Source organism: Scophthalmus maximus, chromosome 20, assembly GCF_022379125.1.
Source record: "Scophthalmus maximus strain ysfricsl-2021 chromosome 20, ASM2237912v1, whole genome shotgun sequence".
NCBI lineage: Eukaryota > Metazoa > Chordata > Actinopteri > Pleuronectiformes > Scophthalmidae > Scophthalmus > Scophthalmus maximus.
This window is the reverse complement of record NC_061534.1, coordinates 13,898,010-13,917,074: the sequence shown is the minus strand read 5'-3', so window position 1 is coordinate 13,917,074 and position 19,065 is coordinate 13,898,010. Positions and strand designations below refer to the sequence as shown.

General features: G+C 42.4%; 1 protein-coding gene across 4 annotated transcripts in view; it reads left to right on the top strand.

The window, feature by feature from the left end:
• The first annotated feature begins 1,296 nt into the window (after window positions 1–1,296).
• lamc3 (laminin, gamma 3) overlaps window positions 1,297–19,065 on the top strand; it is a 95,741-nt gene continuing 77,972 nt past the window's right edge. The window contains exons 1-2 of one of the 4 annotated variants that reach the window (XM_035608548.2): window positions 1,297–1,910; window positions 10,071–10,375. In XM_035608548.2, coding sequence (XP_035464441.1) covers window positions 1,523–1,910; window positions 10,071–10,375 — 693 coding nt within the window. In that variant the 5' untranslated portion in view covers window positions 1,297–1,522. Of the gene's footprint in view, window positions 1,911–4,873; window positions 5,144–6,207; window positions 6,365–10,070; window positions 10,376–19,065 lie in introns of those variants that run through there. The other 3 variants (XM_047329522.1, XM_047329521.1, XM_047329520.1) reach the window with 3 other exon arrangements.

Sequence of the window (19,065 nt, the reverse complement as noted above, 5' to 3'; positions counted from 1 at the left end):
GCATTCATCACAAAGAACATGTGTTCTACATCCCGTATGTCCTCATGTGTTTGTGTACTGTACAGTGGAACATGCACAACATTAATAAAATAAAAGAATTCAATATTTGACTGTCCTGGGTGACTAGGAATTGATTAGTTGGACAGACTATATAGGAGACAATCATCAATGTGCAGACATTTCATGTCAGGATTTGCATTGCATCTAACCAAAGCTGCAAAATTGTGCAAAGAGCGCATCAGCTGGCACAAAAGACACGCAGTGGCCTTCAGACAAAGATTCCCAGGCTCACTCCTGCCTTTGCAGATTTCATCCCACTTCCCTTTGTATAAACTGATGGATCATTTAAGATGCCACTTGCACACCGACTAATTTGAAATGTGTTGTGAGTTTTGATTGATCTTGATGTCCAATACAACTTTTTTAGTAACCCTTGCTCAGTAAGTAGTTGCATTGGTGTGAACATTTTGTATTAAGATAAGATAAGATAAGATAGGATAAAACATTTATTCATCCCACGCTGGGGAAATCTACTCAATAATAGCAGCAGAGTATCACAAAGAGTAGCAGAAATATACAATAAAAAATACAGGAAAAAACAATATATATATATACAGTATACACAAATAGTCTGTTTTTCTGACATGTTAAGTTTATAGGAGGGACTATGAATTAATTACAATAACCTGTCATTGACTTGCGACCTTTACATCAAACACTGATGGATGGGTTACATGGGACCCCGGGCAGTCAGTAAGAATTACACAGACAGCGGGTCTGGAGAAATCGGGGGGGGGAGAAAAAAAGCACTGCAGTTGTCTCGCTCCATTCTATTATTATAAATTTATCCCCAAAATGGATAAATTGTCAATTCATCCCCCTAAGTGACATCCCTTTATGTATATAATCTGTGCCTGCTGAAATATGTTCCCGGTAGTCTCCACTGTGAATCACCACAGTCAGCATCTACCAGACTGTCCTGCTGCGGGGCCCAGCTGCCGGGTACGTTGACCACCATGTCGGTGATATTCTGTGGTGAAGGCCGGCGCTTCGGCATTTGTTAGCTGAACGCCCAGAGGTGTAATAACCTCCCTACTGCATCGTTTTTGCGATGTCATACAATGTTACCCACGTCCGCTTCACACCCAAAGCTAACGGTGGGTGTGGTGCTTATGTTGACCAGCAGGTGGAGAAGTTTTATGGCCTTTTTTTCTTTTTTCTTCTGATCCTCCAACCAACCCCCCGTCCCCCCCCCTGTCCTGCCTGCCTGTCTCATGCTGCTCCCGGTGAAAGGAGTTCCTGCACAAACTTCATTCCAGTCCACATAGGGAGAACACATGTTGGAGACAGAGGCAGAACAGGGAGAGCAGTGGGAAACAGAGCTCCCAGACTGGACTTCTTTTCTGCCATTGGATTACTTCTCTCAAATCAGGGTCTGTATGTGTTCAAATCCCTGCACCGAGGTATATGAGCGCGCGAGTCACTGTGTGAAGTGTGAATGGGATTTTAAGTGTTCTCAGACATGGGTGCATCATCTGCCGTGAGCTCTCTTCTCCTGGCCCTTCTCCTCTCTCTTCACCTACACCGCCACCTCCCTGTCTGGGCCGCGATGGACTCCTGCGTCGACGAGGACGGCGCCCCGAGCCGCTGCTTGCCCAAGTTTGAAAACGTCGCCTTCAATCGCACCGCGGAGGCGTCGAATGTGTGCGGCTCGCCGGCTGAGGACTACTGCATGCAGACGGGCTCCACGCGCTCCTGCCACCACTGTGACGCGTCTGACCCCGACCTGAGCCACAACTCCGGCCTCCTGACAGACTTCCACAGGAACGAGGAGCCTACATGGTGGCAGAGCCAGTCCATGTACTATGGTATCCAGCACCCCACTTCTGTCAACCTCACCCTCCACCTTGGTAAGAGCACAGCAGGGCGTCCCAAGCCCGGTCTGACCCCACAGAAATCTTAAGTTTGACTTTTCCTCAACTTGCAGTGTAGTTAGTGGTCAGGGTGAGTGATCCCAGTCGAGTACCTCGTTTATGTGCTCAGGGTTCAGATACAGTCTCCGTTCTTAAAATGTCACACGGTATATGATGTCCAACTATACTTGTAAGTGTTTTGTGCACACTGCATTTCCTGTGTCCAGGAAGATAATATGAATATCAGGGATAGATTTAGCTCTCCGCTAAAAGAAAATGGTTTTCGGGGGTAATTTAAATTTGACTATCATCAGTTTCTCACTTTTATTTTCCTTGTGGCAGAGTGCATTGTTTCCTGTACTGCGAGAGTATTGACCGGGAAACCTTCAACACAAGACAGATGTCTTCAACAGCACATTATGTTTATTAATATTTAGTCGCAGCTCTAAGCTACATGTCTTCATAAAAAATAATAATAATCTTCGGCGCAGACAAGGATTATGAGTGAGTGCATAGCCACAGGGGCATGTCTGAGAATTTGTATGGATTTAGTGTGGATGAGGAACACACACAGTTGCATTTATGTCCAGATAGCAACTGCGTGATGACCCAGGTTTGTTTAAATTTTGCACAAATGGAGTATTGGTGACAAAACCATGCAAATATGGCAATAAAACTATGAGGCTTTTTTTTTTTAAGGCATGATTAGGGCCAGAACTTGACTAGAATACACCCACTTCATAGAAAACCTGTCTCCTGCTTGACGGGTAGTAGGCCGTGGCCACAAAGCAACTAATGTAATCGTTTTTGCTTTGGAATCTACATTTCACATCATATCAAATTATAAATGCAACACTGATCTTTTGCGACAAGCTCAACACATTGTTCTCGTTTCATGATTCATAAGGTTTTACTACATCTGACTGTGAAAGGAAACGGCAGCCACTCAATATTCTGTCATAAGCAACTGGTAACCTGCAGAAAAGCCCCAGTGTTTTGGCAGGAATGAGTCACAGATAGGAAAAGCAGGACCAACCTTAGTAAGGCAGGCGTTTACATAAATGCATTTGGAATTCAGAAGCTACATTTGCTTGTCAGAATTGTAAATGTAAATTGCCCCACCAGTTTTTTCTTTTTCTCACACAACCAGGAACTTGGTCAGCAGATCTACTGTCGATTGAAATTATGGTCATTTTCCATTCACTTCAATGAAAGTTGTCACAAACATTTAAAAAAATAAATCCCTTCAGAAATTCATACACTGTAAGATTATTTTGGAGCTTTGTAATGTAGTCAAACCTCAATAGTTATTACAGTTCATTTCTAAGCCAATTGTGACCAAAAGGTCAATAGTTATTACAGTTCATTTCTAAGCCAATTGTGACCAAAAGGAAAATCAAAAAAGTTGGTCGTGTGTTACTTTTATAAAAGTTGAAACATTTTCGTCAAGGTTAAGCCTAAGATCACGTAAGGTAAATGTTTGGATGTTTGGTTTAGTCATGACAAATCTATCAGCTTAAACAATTTAACTTCACTTGACTATAAGCAAACATTTATCACACTGCATTACTGTACTTCAATTCTGGTAAAGCAATCTCCAGGATTTCCTCCTTCACCCAATCTCTTCTTTGGAGAAAATGCATTCCCCTCACTTTTTTTGTGTACTGCATATATATTTGCATTTGACGACATTCCTAATTTTTACAAATTTTTATGGGACCGGCCCGAGCCATAAGCATCATTATCCGAGTTCCATGCTGCGAAAAAACTGCCAAAATATGTAACAGAGCCCATTTGTCACTTTAACTGAATTAAATTGAGGCGATTAATGTTACAAAGAATTAATACAAATCTTTCTATGAAATTATGTTTTCCCACTTCCATTTATTTTCTCAGCCGTGTTTAAGGGTGTGTGTGAGTGTGTGTCTGTGTGTGTGTGTTTGTGCGTGCGTTTATAATGTGGGGGTTTGATATTGACAAGGGTGTTCTCACAAATTTGTGGCCCCCTGTAAAACTATTGCTCCTCCTCTCCTCCTTTATTATTGAACTTCATTTGATACATTTTTTTTTGGAGGGGTGAAAGTATATTTATTATAAATTGAATTTGTTCTCAGCTTGTATACAGAGGCAGAAAACAGCAATCCCCTTGCTGTTTATCCTGTCTCATCTTTGCTTATATTCACAGTTATTCCTCTCTGGCTCTGCAAGCGACAAATTGCACAATGTATAAACACCAAATATAGCGCCCAAACAAGACAAGTCACCGGCGAATTTCCTGTCCTGTGTCAGAGGCAGGTTGCTTCCAATCCAACAAAACCCACAACACATTAACCTCCCTAGGAAACAATTATTACAGCCATTTCAAGAAATGATCTCATTGGCTTTTTAAAAAAAAATAAAATACAATGATCATTTTAAATAATATTATGACCTATAATGACCTGACTGTTTTGTAAATTAATAAATACCCAGTGAGTGAAATATGAACGGTATGGAAATCAATAATTCCTTCATTTTTCCCCAAAGTAATGTCACTGTCTGGTATTAAAGTTGTAAGTTGGTACACAGCCTTTTTAGAAATTATTATTAATCTTTATTTCAGACACATACAGTAGGTCCATATAGGCGATAAAGAGAATGGATTGCCCTTTGATGAACAGCTGGAATGAATCCCATATGTTTGAATGTGACCTGTTCTAGAGACCCGTACTGGAATATACATCATCATCACCCTCACTGCTTTGTGCAGCTCGAGTGGATAAATACAAATAATAATACTAAAGAGCTGACAAATTGATAATTTTGGACAGCCCTTTCTTTCCAACAGTACAGATAGGCCACACATTGGGGTCTTGAATTGTAGATTCAACAGGTTGTCAGCTTGTTGAACAATGTGTTGCAGAACTCAGTTGGAGTTTCAAAGCCGGTGTTATAATCTCAAACATGCAATGACAACTGTTGGCCACCAGGGGACAGAGAAAACGCGCTGTAAACGCGACACCGGCGCATTATCATCGACTAATTAATACGTCAATATGGCGACCTTGTTAGCCGGCGGTCACAGAGGCGACGGGGCATCTTCGCCTGTCCATGTGGAGTCAAGTCTCTGGCGGATGTGAGTCCAAGAAGTCCAAACCCTCTTGCTCCGGCTCCTGGAGGGAGCTAGCTCTGCTAAATGCTAACGTTGCGTTCAAAGACGCCGCGAAGCTCCGTTTGTCTCGATGAGGAGGGTCAGTTTGTAACAGCACTGTTTATTAGAGCTGCAACAGTTAATCGATTAGTAATCGACTGCAAATTTAAATGGCAACTATTTTGATGATAGATTAATCGACTCAAGTAGTTTTTATGGGGGGAATAAGTCTAAATACTCTGATTTCAGCTCTTGAAATGTGAATATGTTCTGGTGTCTTTGCTTCTCTGTGACAGTAAACTAAATATCTTGTGGATAAAACCAAACATCATGACCGGGTTTTGGGAAACACGTTGACGTTTCATGGACCAAACAGCAAATGGATTAATCGAGAAAATAATCGACAGATTAATCGGTGAGGACAATAATCGGTAGTTGCAGCCCCTATTGTTTATCCCCTCTTGAACTGCAGTTAGAATCACCTTCACTTCCTCCTCACTCAGTGTAATCCAGCCCCCTCCATTAATTAACATCAGACAAAGTGCAGCAGACAGAAAAACAACAACAACGACTAAAATTCAAAAAGCTTTAAGGAACTTGGCAGAACATCTCGGAGAGATTCAGGCTTTTCCCCATCGCTTCTGTCTGACCAGCCCAGGGCCAGACCCAAGTTCTCCTCGTCACTGAAGATAGTTCTCTGTGACTCTGGCTGTGTGTTTGGGGTTTGTTGTTGTTGTTGTTGTTGTTGTTGCTGTTGCTGTCAGGCCGCAGATTTGATCTGGATCAGGGTAGGGAGATTCCTCCTCTCCACTGTCACCATGGTGCTCTGTGTGCATGGTGCGGATTGTTGGGGTTTCTCTCTATAATATTGTCAGGTCTCGACCTAACTTTTAAAAGTTAATTCAGATAATATGCTGTACGTCGTGGTTCGGCACTATATATAAAATGTATATAATTGAATCAGATTCCTCCGCCGAAAGGTATTGCAACCACCTCAGTTTCTTTAGTACCTTAAACCTTTGCTCAGAACTGTGTGTGTGTGTGTGTGTGTGTGTGTGTGTGTGTGTGTGTGTGTGTGTGTGTGTGTGTTTTGACTTTCAGCGAGGGAAGGCAGCTCTTGCTCAAAACTATGAATTTTCTTGACAGGTCAGATCTCAGCTCCCCGCCTCAGTAGGTGGAGAGTGGGCGCTCCCCCCCCCCCCCATGAAAAAGCTCTGCTTCAAAGGAACAAGAGACAGGGACAAAATGACGACAGAAGATGGAAATGTCAGCGCTTTGAACGCAGACATGACTGTTATATCACGTGCTCTGGAAGCAGGAAGTGCGTCTGTCAGATGCAGAGTATTGATTTCCAATGTCAGGCAGTTGTCTGGCAGTGTTTAGACGCTTTGTTGTTTTGTAATCTCTGGGTAGAGTTCTTTTCTTTTCTTGCAGAGTTATGGTTTGCATTATCTGCAGGGTCTGTTGTTCATCAGAAGTACCAAACAGTCTCAAACAGTCAGTCTCACGCAGCGTATAGCTTGACCTTCGCTCCTTTCTGCACTACTCTCAGACATGTTTTTCTTTTATTCCTTCCGGATTATTCCGCCATGGTCTCGGCAGTCTTAAAATAAGGATTAATATGTTTTCATATCACACAATTTTGTGTTACTGCAAACCCCTAAATGTTGTGTGGCCCCTCTGTGGCCAGTGCGAAAGCTCTTGTGATCCATCTGGGTTGCTGGTGGGAGGCGCCTTTTTTTCGACACGACTGTTTTCCTTTGCCTCTCCAAACACAACAAAGTCTCTCTGAAGGGAAGACAGGCAAATGCTGGGATGATAAACACAGCACCGGGACGCGGGGGCACACATTGCGGCCAGGTCAGCATGGCTCTGTGGAAGAGTAGAAGGAGGACGGGGAGTCGGGCTGCTTCAAGGGGAGTAAACAAAACATAATGAGGAGGAAGGGGTGAGGGGAGAAGAGGGGGGGAGGGAGAATGCAGGCTGGTTTGCTGGTGAGGAATTGGGGTCAGCTTTTTCCCACAAAGACTTGGTGAGAAATAACACACACACACACACACCCAACCAACCAGCACACATTGACGTCTACAGCTGGTTCTCATTCAGCGCCGTCAAAGAAAAGCAACATCCTGTCTCTGATGTAAAACAATGATAAAAGTCTGCCACAGTTGGCGTGGCGCTTCCCACTGGCAGATTATTAGTGAGCACATGAGACATGACCCTTTTGCAAGACACTGAGAATTTATCTTTAAACTTTGAGACGTACAGCAGCGAGATTAGAGGACTTTAATCCACCCCAACATCTGTGTATTTGGCGATCGCACAAAAAAAAATCCCATCTTGAAGTAAACAGTAAATATTGTGTCTACAGTTCTTGTGGCGAGTTTAGTCTATCAGGTCGCCTCAGCATGGGGCGACCGGAGCAGCTGTGTTGAGTTGACAAGGATGACTCAGCACGGGGTCAGACGCTGCACATCTGCAGCCCCCGGCCCTCGCTCTCAAAGTAGTCGCTGTCCAAACGGTCCTTCAGTTACTGTGCCTGTGTCCGTCTGGGAACAGCTTTTGACATGTGACGTCACAAAGCTCTGACTCAGCCCCGTAAAGTCACACCAGGCCTTATTACTGCGTTTCCAATCTTACCTTTTAATTCCCCCCTGACTGGAAGACATGTCACTTGTCGGACAACGAGAGGCCCCTGCTTCAAAGTGAGATGCCCAATGTGTGGGAGGGGAAATGTGACAGTTCTTTCTAGGGCTGCAACTAACGGTTATTTTTGCATTTAATCGTTTAATCTGTTTATTATTTTCTCCGATTGAACGATGTTGTTGGTCCATAAAATGGTGAAAAATGTTGATTGTGCTTCCCAAACCCCAACATAATGTTTTGTATAGTCCACACCCCGGAGATAATGTCACAGGAGCAAAGAAACCAGAAAATATTCACATAAAAGCTGAAAATTATTTTTTCATTAAAAACTACATGAACCGATGAACCTATTATCAAAATAGTTAGCGATTGATTTAGTAGTCGATTTACTTAACGATTAATCGGCCAACTGTTGCAGCTCCAGTTCTTTGACAAAATGAATTTTCCCTTTTTGACTACTTTTTTTTTGTTTTATGTCACTCTGCTTTGTTAAAAACCCAACAGCTAAGATGCCTCTCTGCCATGCCCGTCTAAATCTATATCCCTCCTGAAAGTGATTGAATCACGAATCATTATGCACGAAAATATCCTTTGCAATTAGTCTGCAGTTCATCACAGGGGGGGCATTCAACGAATGTTTCATCTTCTGCTACTTTTATGTTTCTTCTGCCTCCGTCTCAGCAGGGCTGAGCTCACCTCATGCCGGGAGTAAATGAAAGCTAAATGATCTTTGGGCTCCTAAAGGAAGGATACCATTAGTGTTTGCTGCAGAGACAAGACACTTGAGTTTGCCGGTTTCTGACTCGCCAGAGAAAAAGCAACAGATGTCATTATGGCTGTACCAGAGGATGTCATCCCCTGTATGAAAATGTAGAGCGACTGAGACTTGGTGTCTAATGATGTAGAGAAAAATCCCCCAAGAGTGCGACAGAGACGCCTGTTAAGAGAGTTCCAGCATGTTACTTCTGACTCTGGTCTCAATATGGCTTCAGTTTGTGTCTGCTCACTTAATCCCTCCTCGAGTTGCACAACATTTGACAAATTCAGAACGTGTGTTTGTACTCGGGGAGGGAGTACAACTCTGCAAGTGCAAGAGGAAGAATATGTCAACTTTCTTACCAAACCAAAATAAGAACACTCAAATTTGGAAGCACTGTAAGGAAAAACTTTCCCATCAATTCAAGCCATGCCAGCTTAAAATATGCGAAAAATGCATAAACCCTAATTTAATCAAACCTGGACCTGGGTAATCCTGTCTCCTAAAAAGAAAAGTATGTAACAAAGCTAAACTGTACAAGTAAATATTTTTGTGCGAACTGTGAATCCCTGTATTTAGCGGTTAACAAATGATTACATTGACATTCATTCAAAAAAACATGTTGCCTCTGAGCATAATTTAGGCCAGTTATGATGATTCCTTCAATTTTGCTGTTTCAGGTTAGATGTATAGAAATATAATATCTAGGACACAGGGTTGAGCGAGAGACTTGTGCCTCCACGTATTATGCACCTTAAAAACGACTTTACAGACATTTCCTATGCTGCGACACCAATTACAGCACAACTTGGTCTGATGTGATAAATCCCCTATCGCAAACCCAAAATGGAGATCCTGGTATTTCTCTTGTTTGCTCCGGATCCTTTGAATGCACAGACCCATTTTGAAAGTGAAACCAATTTGACCCTTTTCACGGATTGAAGTCAAATCACTGTTTTATAGGGGGATACAAATCTACGAAAAGTCTTACTTCTCCTCCTCTCAGTTTTTCCCTGTTGCCGCCACATGGCCAACGTACCACTGATTCTCAGCAATGCTGTTCAGTCACAGACATGAAGTGTGTGCCATCCTCAGCCCCTCATGGCTCTTCTTAATCGAATAATAACTTTTCTGTTTGATCAGATTTGTTGCTTTTATATCACACCTCAAATGTAGTGTCAGACCAGCAATTTAACAATACAGGCAATTTCCCCCCTTTTGGGTGTTTGAACTCATTGGCCTTTTCTATTATATTAGCTAATATTTTGCCGAAAGACATTTTTGTCTCTTTCCTTTTTGACCTATTTTTCACTTCTTTGGTCCATTATGATTTGGATAATAAAATAATAATCCCGGGGATTCTTTGACTCCTGCAGGGACGACATTCTTTAACCCTGCACAGAGGCACGGGAAATTAAGCCTGTCCCCCATTGTTTTCCTTCTTTCTATAATGCAATTATGTCAGTTTGATTTCTTTGCTCCAGGGCCTTAAACTATCACCCCACGGAATTTGCCTCTTACACAACCAGCCCTGATCTGGCTGTAGACTACAATGGATGTGTTTCTAACACTCCTCCTTCCAGCGATTCCATTCAGAGCTTAATCGTGTGTGTGTTTTCCACAGGCAAGGCCTTTGAGATAACCTACCTACGATTGAAATTCTACACCAGTCGGCCGGAGAGCTTCGCCATCTACAAGCGAACGGAGGAGAATGGGCCCTGGTTACCTTACCAGTACTACAGCGCGTCTTGTAGGAAGACCTATGGGAAGGATGCTAAGGGCTACATTCGCCCCGGAGATGATGAGAGGACTGCCTTGTGTACGGACGAGTTCAGTGACATCTCCCCGCTCAGTGGAGGGAACGTAGCCTTCTCCACCCTGGAGGGACGGCCCAGTGCATACAACTTTGACCAAAGTGTGGTGTTGCAGGTGAGGCCACATGTTCCAGTGTATCTTGTATATACAGTAAACATATCAGAGCTATGATTTTTTTTCCCCCATATATTTTAGTGGACATGGCTCCACTTCAATCTGCCACTGATCGAAGTGATTTTGCAGAAAGAACTTAAAGATTCCCATTCAGATTTTGACCATAGCAAATAAAAAAAGTGACAAAAACTATTGAAAACGATAACTAAATGAAAATAAATATTTCTTAGAATAGACAAATGCATATTATAGATTAAACATAGCTTGGCGTAGCCAGACAAATACTCAAATGAGTATTAGCAAATAGAAAAAAAGTGAGAAAAAACTATTTAATACGTTTAATAAATGAAAAAATATATATTTCTTAGAACAGACAAATGCATAATATAGATTAAGCATAGCCTAGCGTATACTATATAATACTCAAATGGGTAGTAGTCTGGGACTGCTTTGTTCATTTTTGATTTCCAAGAGGAGTTACCAACGGACGCATACGATGTGATGATGATCATATCTTTGATAATCGGTTGTGATTGGACCGGCAAGTTTTCTGTTGAGGGGAAATCACTTCCCAGTGGAGGGGATCCAGACCGTGTTCTGGCAGAGCAAATTTAAATGAGCTCCCAGAATTTGTCTGTGTCGCAGGCTAGATTAAACATGAACAAAAAAAATGTTTACTCCTTTTTAATGCATTACATTCCAAACCCTTCATGATAATCCATAACGGACCATAGATCCCCATAGTGTTAAACTTTCTGATATTTCTTTTTCAACAACTACTAGCAAAGGAATGTGTCTCGAGCTGCTTTCAGACATGCACTGAAGTCTGGACATTTTCCTGAACTTCTCTGGCGGGGGCTTATGTGAGAAAGCAAATATCCACAAATGTCGCTACGGACATCGTCCAAAACATTTCCCTCCAGGAGAAGCAGGAAAATCTCCAGAGAGCGAGTGGGTGTGTTGATGACTTGTGAACAAACCACTGCTTTCTGCAGTGGAATCATCGTCATGTCCTGCCTCCTGTATGATCTGCCTAGATGCCACAGAATGGTCCGGAGATTTTTCCTGCTGTCGTGAATGCCTCTGACATTTTCACACAAACAAACACTGTAGGCGCTCAGATATGCATGCCTTTGACCCTTTTCTTCTTCTACGAAGCAGTTGAATATAATGTTATGTTTAGCTCTGATTAACATTAATGAAGCCTTGAGAGGGCTGTGCCGAATTAATGGCCACCTCTTGGGGGCGAGTCTGGGAGGGGTGGGCACAGTAAAGCAGGGCTAAAAATGCAAATAAAGCCCCTAATGCAGCCACTCTTTCTTTCTTTGACACGGCTGTGAGTTATGCACTCGCGCATTTGTCCATGCGCGTGCTTCTCATTTCTCCTGAAATTGACGAATTTTCTGGATATTTCTTATTAATTACTGAGCATTTCACTTTGTCGCTTGTGCGTATACAGCGTCTGCCTTAAGGGAAATCTATATACTTCCAGGTTGCCATATTGCTTGCAGCCACGTGTAATGGTCCAGATACAATAATTGCGGTTATTAGAGCAGAGATCCTACAGAACCACCCTACTGAGGGGAGCTATATAGAGCAGATTTGTGTGTATAAGTCTCAAGAAATAGCAGCTCAGGATATAAAATTATGATCGTCCTCTTCCAATAAGCAAGGAAATCTAGTTGCAGGAGATTGCAGGTCACAAATCGTTATCAAAACCAATATTTAGTCAATAGTCGAGAAATAATTTTCCATTTATAAAGTATGCTAGTATCTGGACTATTTTGAGCAGCACCCTGCAAACCCTGCAGGGGTTAGAGTTTATGGTGGGCATACACAGCACATGACTGACAAGATTATATTAGGTTATATTTCCTTAACGTACTTTGACTGCCTATACATAATCATAAAAAATGCTGTCAATCAAAGATGAGGTAACGGCAATAATACAGTAAAACTGGTCGCAAATGACGCCAGCAGGAGTGATGTGAACAAACCTCATTCAAAATCGCATTTATTGTTCCATAGGTCTGATTCAGATGACGTGGGCAACATCCTGGCCAGCAACAACAAAACCTCCGTCCTTGTCGTTTTCATACGTCTTCAACAATATTCTCCCATTAGTTCAGGGGGAGATTCATGTTGCGATGATCGTGCCCCGCTCCTGCCACCAGCAAAATGCTCCTTTTAGACAATAATAATGAAAACACATTCTTCTCTCTGACCTCTCTCCGAACATACAGTAGGTCTGGAATAGGTCCGGAAATGCAAAGACTGTCACCTCTGTAAGCGAAGCTGTCCTCCTCCACATCATTAAATATGAAGAGTAAGAATGTTTTTTGGAGTATATTTGGAGGATATGCAGTCCAACCCTGCATAACCAGCTCCTACCTCTATGGAAGAAAAAAAAGACATCTTCCTAAACTTAATATCATAAGGAATATGCATATGCATATGTATTTCCTGTGTACTGAATATGACCGTTATACATCGATTTAAAGAAAATTCACCTCTAGAAAATTCAAATCCCAATATCTCTTCCCAGCTCTCTTTTTTACGGTTTAAAACTGGTCTTTGAACCAATCAAATCTTTGTATACAACATTCGAGAAGAGAAATGGCTTTTTTAATCGCTGCTAGTTCTGTAGTCCTCGAATTATGTTTTATTAATTTAGGTCAGATTTAAAAGTCATGACATTATATTATCATGAAAGTTTGTAAAATCTTCAAATAATTACTCTTGTTGAAATATAGAGTACATGAGCTGATTGTGATTGTATGTCAATGATGAGGATTTATTGTGACACCCTTATTGTGTCATCTGAAGTATTGTTTTCAAATGTAAACAAAGACTTGCAGCTGACAAGCCCTATCTCTGTCTGTACAAATACCTTAACCCCACCCACCCCCTCACATGATTTGTGCGCCATTTGCTGTCTCCTCATACCCCCCCCCATGCTCTCATCAACCATGGAACTTCAAACGTGTGACATATCTGCAACCTCTTAGAGAGTAGAACGAGGATGCCTTCCTCGAGAGCGATCCCGTTTTAAACTGGGGAAGGATTGAGGGGCGGACAACAGAAGCGGCGGAGCCACATCAGCTCTCAAGCATCTGCTAAGCTATGCTGAGCAGCAGGATAAAGACATTTTCTCCTCATCCCAGCTACGGGAGGTCCCCAATGCATCTGCAGCATGTGAAAATAGAATTAAAGAGCACTATTGGATTAGCCTCAGTGCTGCGGTACGGGTCGGGCACATTGTGTGACACGCTGCTGTCAGTTACGACAACATGCAGCCGCGTGAAAGAGGAATCTGTACGCCGGACTGGATTTGCCTCCTTAGCCTCAAGCCCAGAGATTCTGCTCTATCTGTCTTGCAAGGACAACACAGAGGGTGAATTAAAAAAAAGATTCCTGTGGCTTAGCAATAGTCACTTAACACAAACTCAAAAAGACATCTCTGTTTCCGCGAGTACAAGGATCTTCTCTCATCCACCCCGTTATTCCCTGGTTCATCCCTTTTCTTCCTGCTCAGTGTGTATTACTTTGCTTCACCCTCTTGCACTGCTACTTCTACATTTATTTATTTTTTTGCTTGAGAGCAGTCTCAAAGTGCTTGGAGGAAAATGTATAGCTGCAGCACACTTTTCTGGTTGAGAGATTATTAAACTGTTATTTTCCGATTAATCCCTTCATACTCGCCCTCTACCACTGTGCCATGTTGTCCTCTCCCTCTCTACATAATCTGACATAAATGTGGAATCTGGTAGGCTGGGACAACGGCAGGCAGGAGTCCAGGTTTGTATGACATACAGGGTTGAGCCTAGTCCGCTGTAATATATTTAAGCCAGCATTGCATTTCGTAGTTGGACATCGCGCTCCCTGCATGAGCAGAGTACTTTTTCCTCACCACAAAAAGATGATGTGGGATTAAGGAATTAAAGGGACTGGTAATTTTGTGAAGGCGGCATGTTCAGAAACGGTTCAGGAAAACGGGTAGGGAGTCAATAGAGTGATCAGAAGAAAGAGGAATGTGGTCAGGGTGGTGGACACTTGCCTTAATCTCTAATGACCCAGGTTCTGTTACAAATAAAGTAAGGAAAATAATTATTTTTTAACTAGACTGAGATTAATTGAAGTTATTTTACCTGCTTATATTCACTTGTTTTTTTATGCATTTATCCAAGTATTTTAGTTATACTGTGTTGCTCTGCATATGGCAATGATGATTACTTGTTGCACCATATTGAAATATATTAAAAAATAATGTAAATAATATATGAATTTATAATTTTGTGCCACATCCATGGTTCCCAGGCGACGTAGTTGAAGGAATTGAGTTATCTGCATTCTACTTATTATTTTAAATAATAAGAAAGAAGTAGAAGAAGAAGAAACTCAAGTAATCTAAAAACTACACTATATATTTCAATTTTTATATTTATAGTGTATTATATTTTTAAATTGACTTTTAACTTGATGTTTGAAGACATTTTTGTTCAGCGGCACTGATGCCAGCTATCAGACAATTCCAGATATCAGCCTGATTAATCGGACAAATGATTAATCAGTCCGTCACTTTCAAATACCCTTTTCAATTCCAGTGAATATCGTAATGTCTAATCAACCAATTTAACCTTTTGGATGTATTTAATTTTCCCAGTGGGGCCATGTCAAGACGCGAGGCCTGTGTATGGGTGGGTGACTGGTCCTAGCTACGTTTCAAGCTGATTACTAATGGCGTCGCTGGCTTTATTTCAGTATGCTTTGGATGACATCGACCCGCTGATTATGGAGCTGTGGGGGATCAATATAAGCCAAGAATACATAGATTGGGTGGCAAGTCTCTCAACAGACCTGCCAAATACCCTCTCTCCTTCACGCCGCTGCTCCCTCTCGGCCTTCCCCTTAAACAACCAGATGAGAAAGCCCATAATCGAGTGTGATCTGTTCTCCTATTAGAATAAAAGGTGGATCAATTCCACCATTTCGCTCATTAAACCTCTCATTCCTCCTCTATTTTTAAGGGTGATGGGACAGATGGGGATCGTGAGCACAGAAAAAAACTCCAGCCATTCTCTTGATGAAGAGCGAGTGGAATGCAAAAGAATATTTATTTATTTATTTTTACCCCCACACGGTGAATCAGAAAAAATAATGTTGAGGCTCCTCTCCCACTTGAGCTACAAATACTACAAAAACAAGAAGACGGCGGGAAGCTCGATACAAAGGGGCGGGGATGGGAGTAGTCAAAAATATCATACCCACTACAGCACTATTTATTGAATATAAGATGAAAGGTGTAAAACGCAGGGAGGAGAGAGAGAGAGAGAGAGAGAGAGAGAAAGGGAGGGAGGTACATGGCAAGCTATTTGTTTTAGGCAGTAAATGCAACCCCTTGCACAAATCCAAAAAGCCCTTTCTCCACGTACTGTAAATGGTGAAAAGTTGACTTTATTTTACCAGGATAATCCGTTGGTATCATTTCAGGGAGTCCTGGGAACACGCAATATACATATACGTATAAGACGCTTAAATCATATCAAACAGATGGTACAGTCTTTTGATCATGTGAAGCGGTGTCCAGATTTTAGTTTCTATTCAAAGGCATGTTCTTTTGTAGATGTCCATCCATCCATCCATCCATTATCAATACCGCTCTATCCATTAAAGGTTTGCGGGGGGGCTGGAGCCAATCCCAGCTGACATTGGGTCGAGAGGCGTGGTTCACCCTGGACACGTCACCAGCGTACGCAGGGCCAACGTACAGAGACGAACAACCATTCACTCCCACATTCACTTCAATGGTCAATATAGAATCTCCAATCTACCTAACCCCAATCTTATATCCACCTCTCCAAAACCATTTCTGCTAACGTGACGAGCAGGGCCGGGTGGTAAAAGCCCATCTGAACACTTGTGTCGGGTGTGGGTGAGGCGGTGTGATGCACTGACCTATAAAGGCCACTGTCAGTGAAGTAAGTCAGGCTATACACTAAAGCTTGTCATGAGACGTGCAGCTCTGTCGATCGCTCACTGCTCCTGGTCTAACCCTTTTACTGCTTTAGTGTTTGGAGCCAGGTCCTTCCACACTAATCTGAGGAAGGAAGAAGTACATTGTATACACTGATGATGATGAGGAGGAGGAGTAGGAGGAGGACTTTTCTGTTTGCGAGCACCTTTGCTCTACATATCGCATCCAAACCTGCGACAACATTTTTGCTGACCATGGTTCCACTACAGCTTCCACTGTAGACAAGTATCAGACCTGCGTGAGCAAGAAGCCGGCAGATGAGAATCCCATGAGTAGTTGTCAAATTGCTTCAAAGTTTCTAAGAAGCCCAAAGAGCATGAAGTTTGGTGTTTCTTCAGGAATAGTTCCTTCACTTCAAACCTGCACTTTCCACATCCTGTGCGAGCGCCTGCTGACATTTGTCTGTCATTTTTGCTGAGTAATAAAGATCCGTATCAGCAGCCAGTGTTTCCTCAAGGATTTTTTATCAGCAGTGCCCCAACGTATAAAGGTTGCGCTGAATATCATCAGGTATTAAAAACTTGGCAAAGCTTGCAGCCTTGGTGAGAGCATTTTTCGTCTATAGTTGGATAGTACACATTTCAATTCAGTGGAGAATACCTGGGTTTAAAGGGTATGTTTTTCACCTTGTTGATGAACGTGAAAAATAGATGGGGTGAGAGTTGTCTTTTCACAAAGTATCCACCAAAATAAACACGGTTGAGGTGGAGAAACTTTTATTCGACATGACTGTTCTGTATCAACAATGTGCATTGTTGAGTAAAACTGGACCAATCCTTATCATTTCTGGTTAGAGTCGGGATGGATTAGGATTGTCTTTCCTATCTCCCGTCTTTTCCTATCTACTATTCCTTGACCTCAATGGAAAACGTCATGAGGTCAAGGAAAAGTGTAAAGGAGGACTGATAGGACTTAGGAAAAGCCTCATTGCTCAGAGAATCCGACTCCACTTTCACTAAACTACGTCATTATGCGACGGCGGATGTTATTGACGTCCATCTGGTCCTCCACTGCAGTCGCTACCAAAACTATCCCAGCTTTGTTCATTCTAGATTATCAGAAATTGTGACAGTAACAAAATTAGCTCTCAACTTGGGTTGCCATGGTAGTCTGTGTTACCGGTGTTACGTTGTGTTCAGGCACATACTGGTTACATTACTTGCCCACTTGCCACACTGTCTGTTTGGTTAATTTTTGTGTATACGTGGAGCTAATATGTAAAATACAAATGATTAATACTAAGTCTGACACTGCTGTTATAACGTGAAAGTGGAGCAGCCGAGTCCCATCGCTCTGGCACGGTGCGAGGCAACCGAGTGGCGAGTTCTTTTCCAATCTTGAAGCATCGGCCGAGGGTCTAAGCACGTTTCCCTGCGGCGTGTTGTATCTGCCATGGAGCAAGGCTGGACGGGGCATTTTGAAAAGGACCGTGCTGACTCCTTCCTTGTAAATGTGTTTCAAACCACTTAATTGTCGGGTGCGGCTGCAGAAGGGACTTCCTGTCTCTTTGAGGCTGATTTAATATCATAAATCACTCAAGGGTCAAATAACTGTGTGAATAACATAACTCCTAAAAAAAACCCCCATCATGATACTCTAATCATGTCTCAGTCTCAATGGAGGTTTTGTGAATCCCATTATGTTGGTCCACATATCAAGTGCACATCTGCTGTCATCTCCAGACGAGTCTGGCAATTTTGCTAAATAGCACTTTGGCAGCAGTCGCTCTCCCTGAAGGAAGTCAGTCCTCTTCACATACCTCTTCATTAAGCCAAACCGTGTCTGTATGAATATGATTATGTTGGAATATGCAGGTGATATTGGCTCACTTGGAGGTTTTTGTACGGCTAATATGGGACGAGGGTCGTAAATGGAGGGGCAGCGTCAGATTTGAGCACCTTCATGAGTCTCCTCCACTTTGAGCACCTTCATGAGTCTCCTCCACTCCGCCACACGACACGTGATCGCACGTTGTCATTGTCACGAGCTGACCTTTTTTGTCACGGCGAGCTGAGGTACAGCAGCTGGAGAACGCTCCCACCCTGCAGTTAGATGTTTTGGGTCGAACTCCCGAACGTTCCTCCGCATGCAAGCCTTCAAGAGCTCTCGCACAAGTGGAAGAGAGGCAGGAAATATTTTGAGTGTTGTGATTGTAATCAGGGATTGGCTCCTGGGAAAACACATCTATAAAACATGCCTTTAATCTCTGATTTTGTGGAAGCTGTTGCTCAGGCAGAATGTGTTTTTCATAAAGTGGATGTAATCAGAGTATAAGCCCCAAGCAGTTTCTGCTGAGTTTCTTTTCCCAGAATTGTTTATAATGATATTACATTTCTCTATACACGAGCAGTGATCCAGCTAGTGCAGTAAAATCAAGCCTGGAGGTACGTAAGAGGCCATAGCCAACCATATTTTGTGTGTCTGACTGTCGGTGTGTTTTTTGTTTTGTTTTTGCCGATTACATCAGAACAAGGGGAAACATTTTCAAGTCAACATCAGCATCAATAATTAGTCTTGACGTCTAGTTTGCACATACACTACATTATGTTAAAAAAGCCACTTCAAAATGCTTTTGGTGTGGACAGATCACTGCAGGAATTCCTTTTTATTCCCACATTTCACATCTCAGTTGGCTTTTGTTGCTGGGAGGAAAATA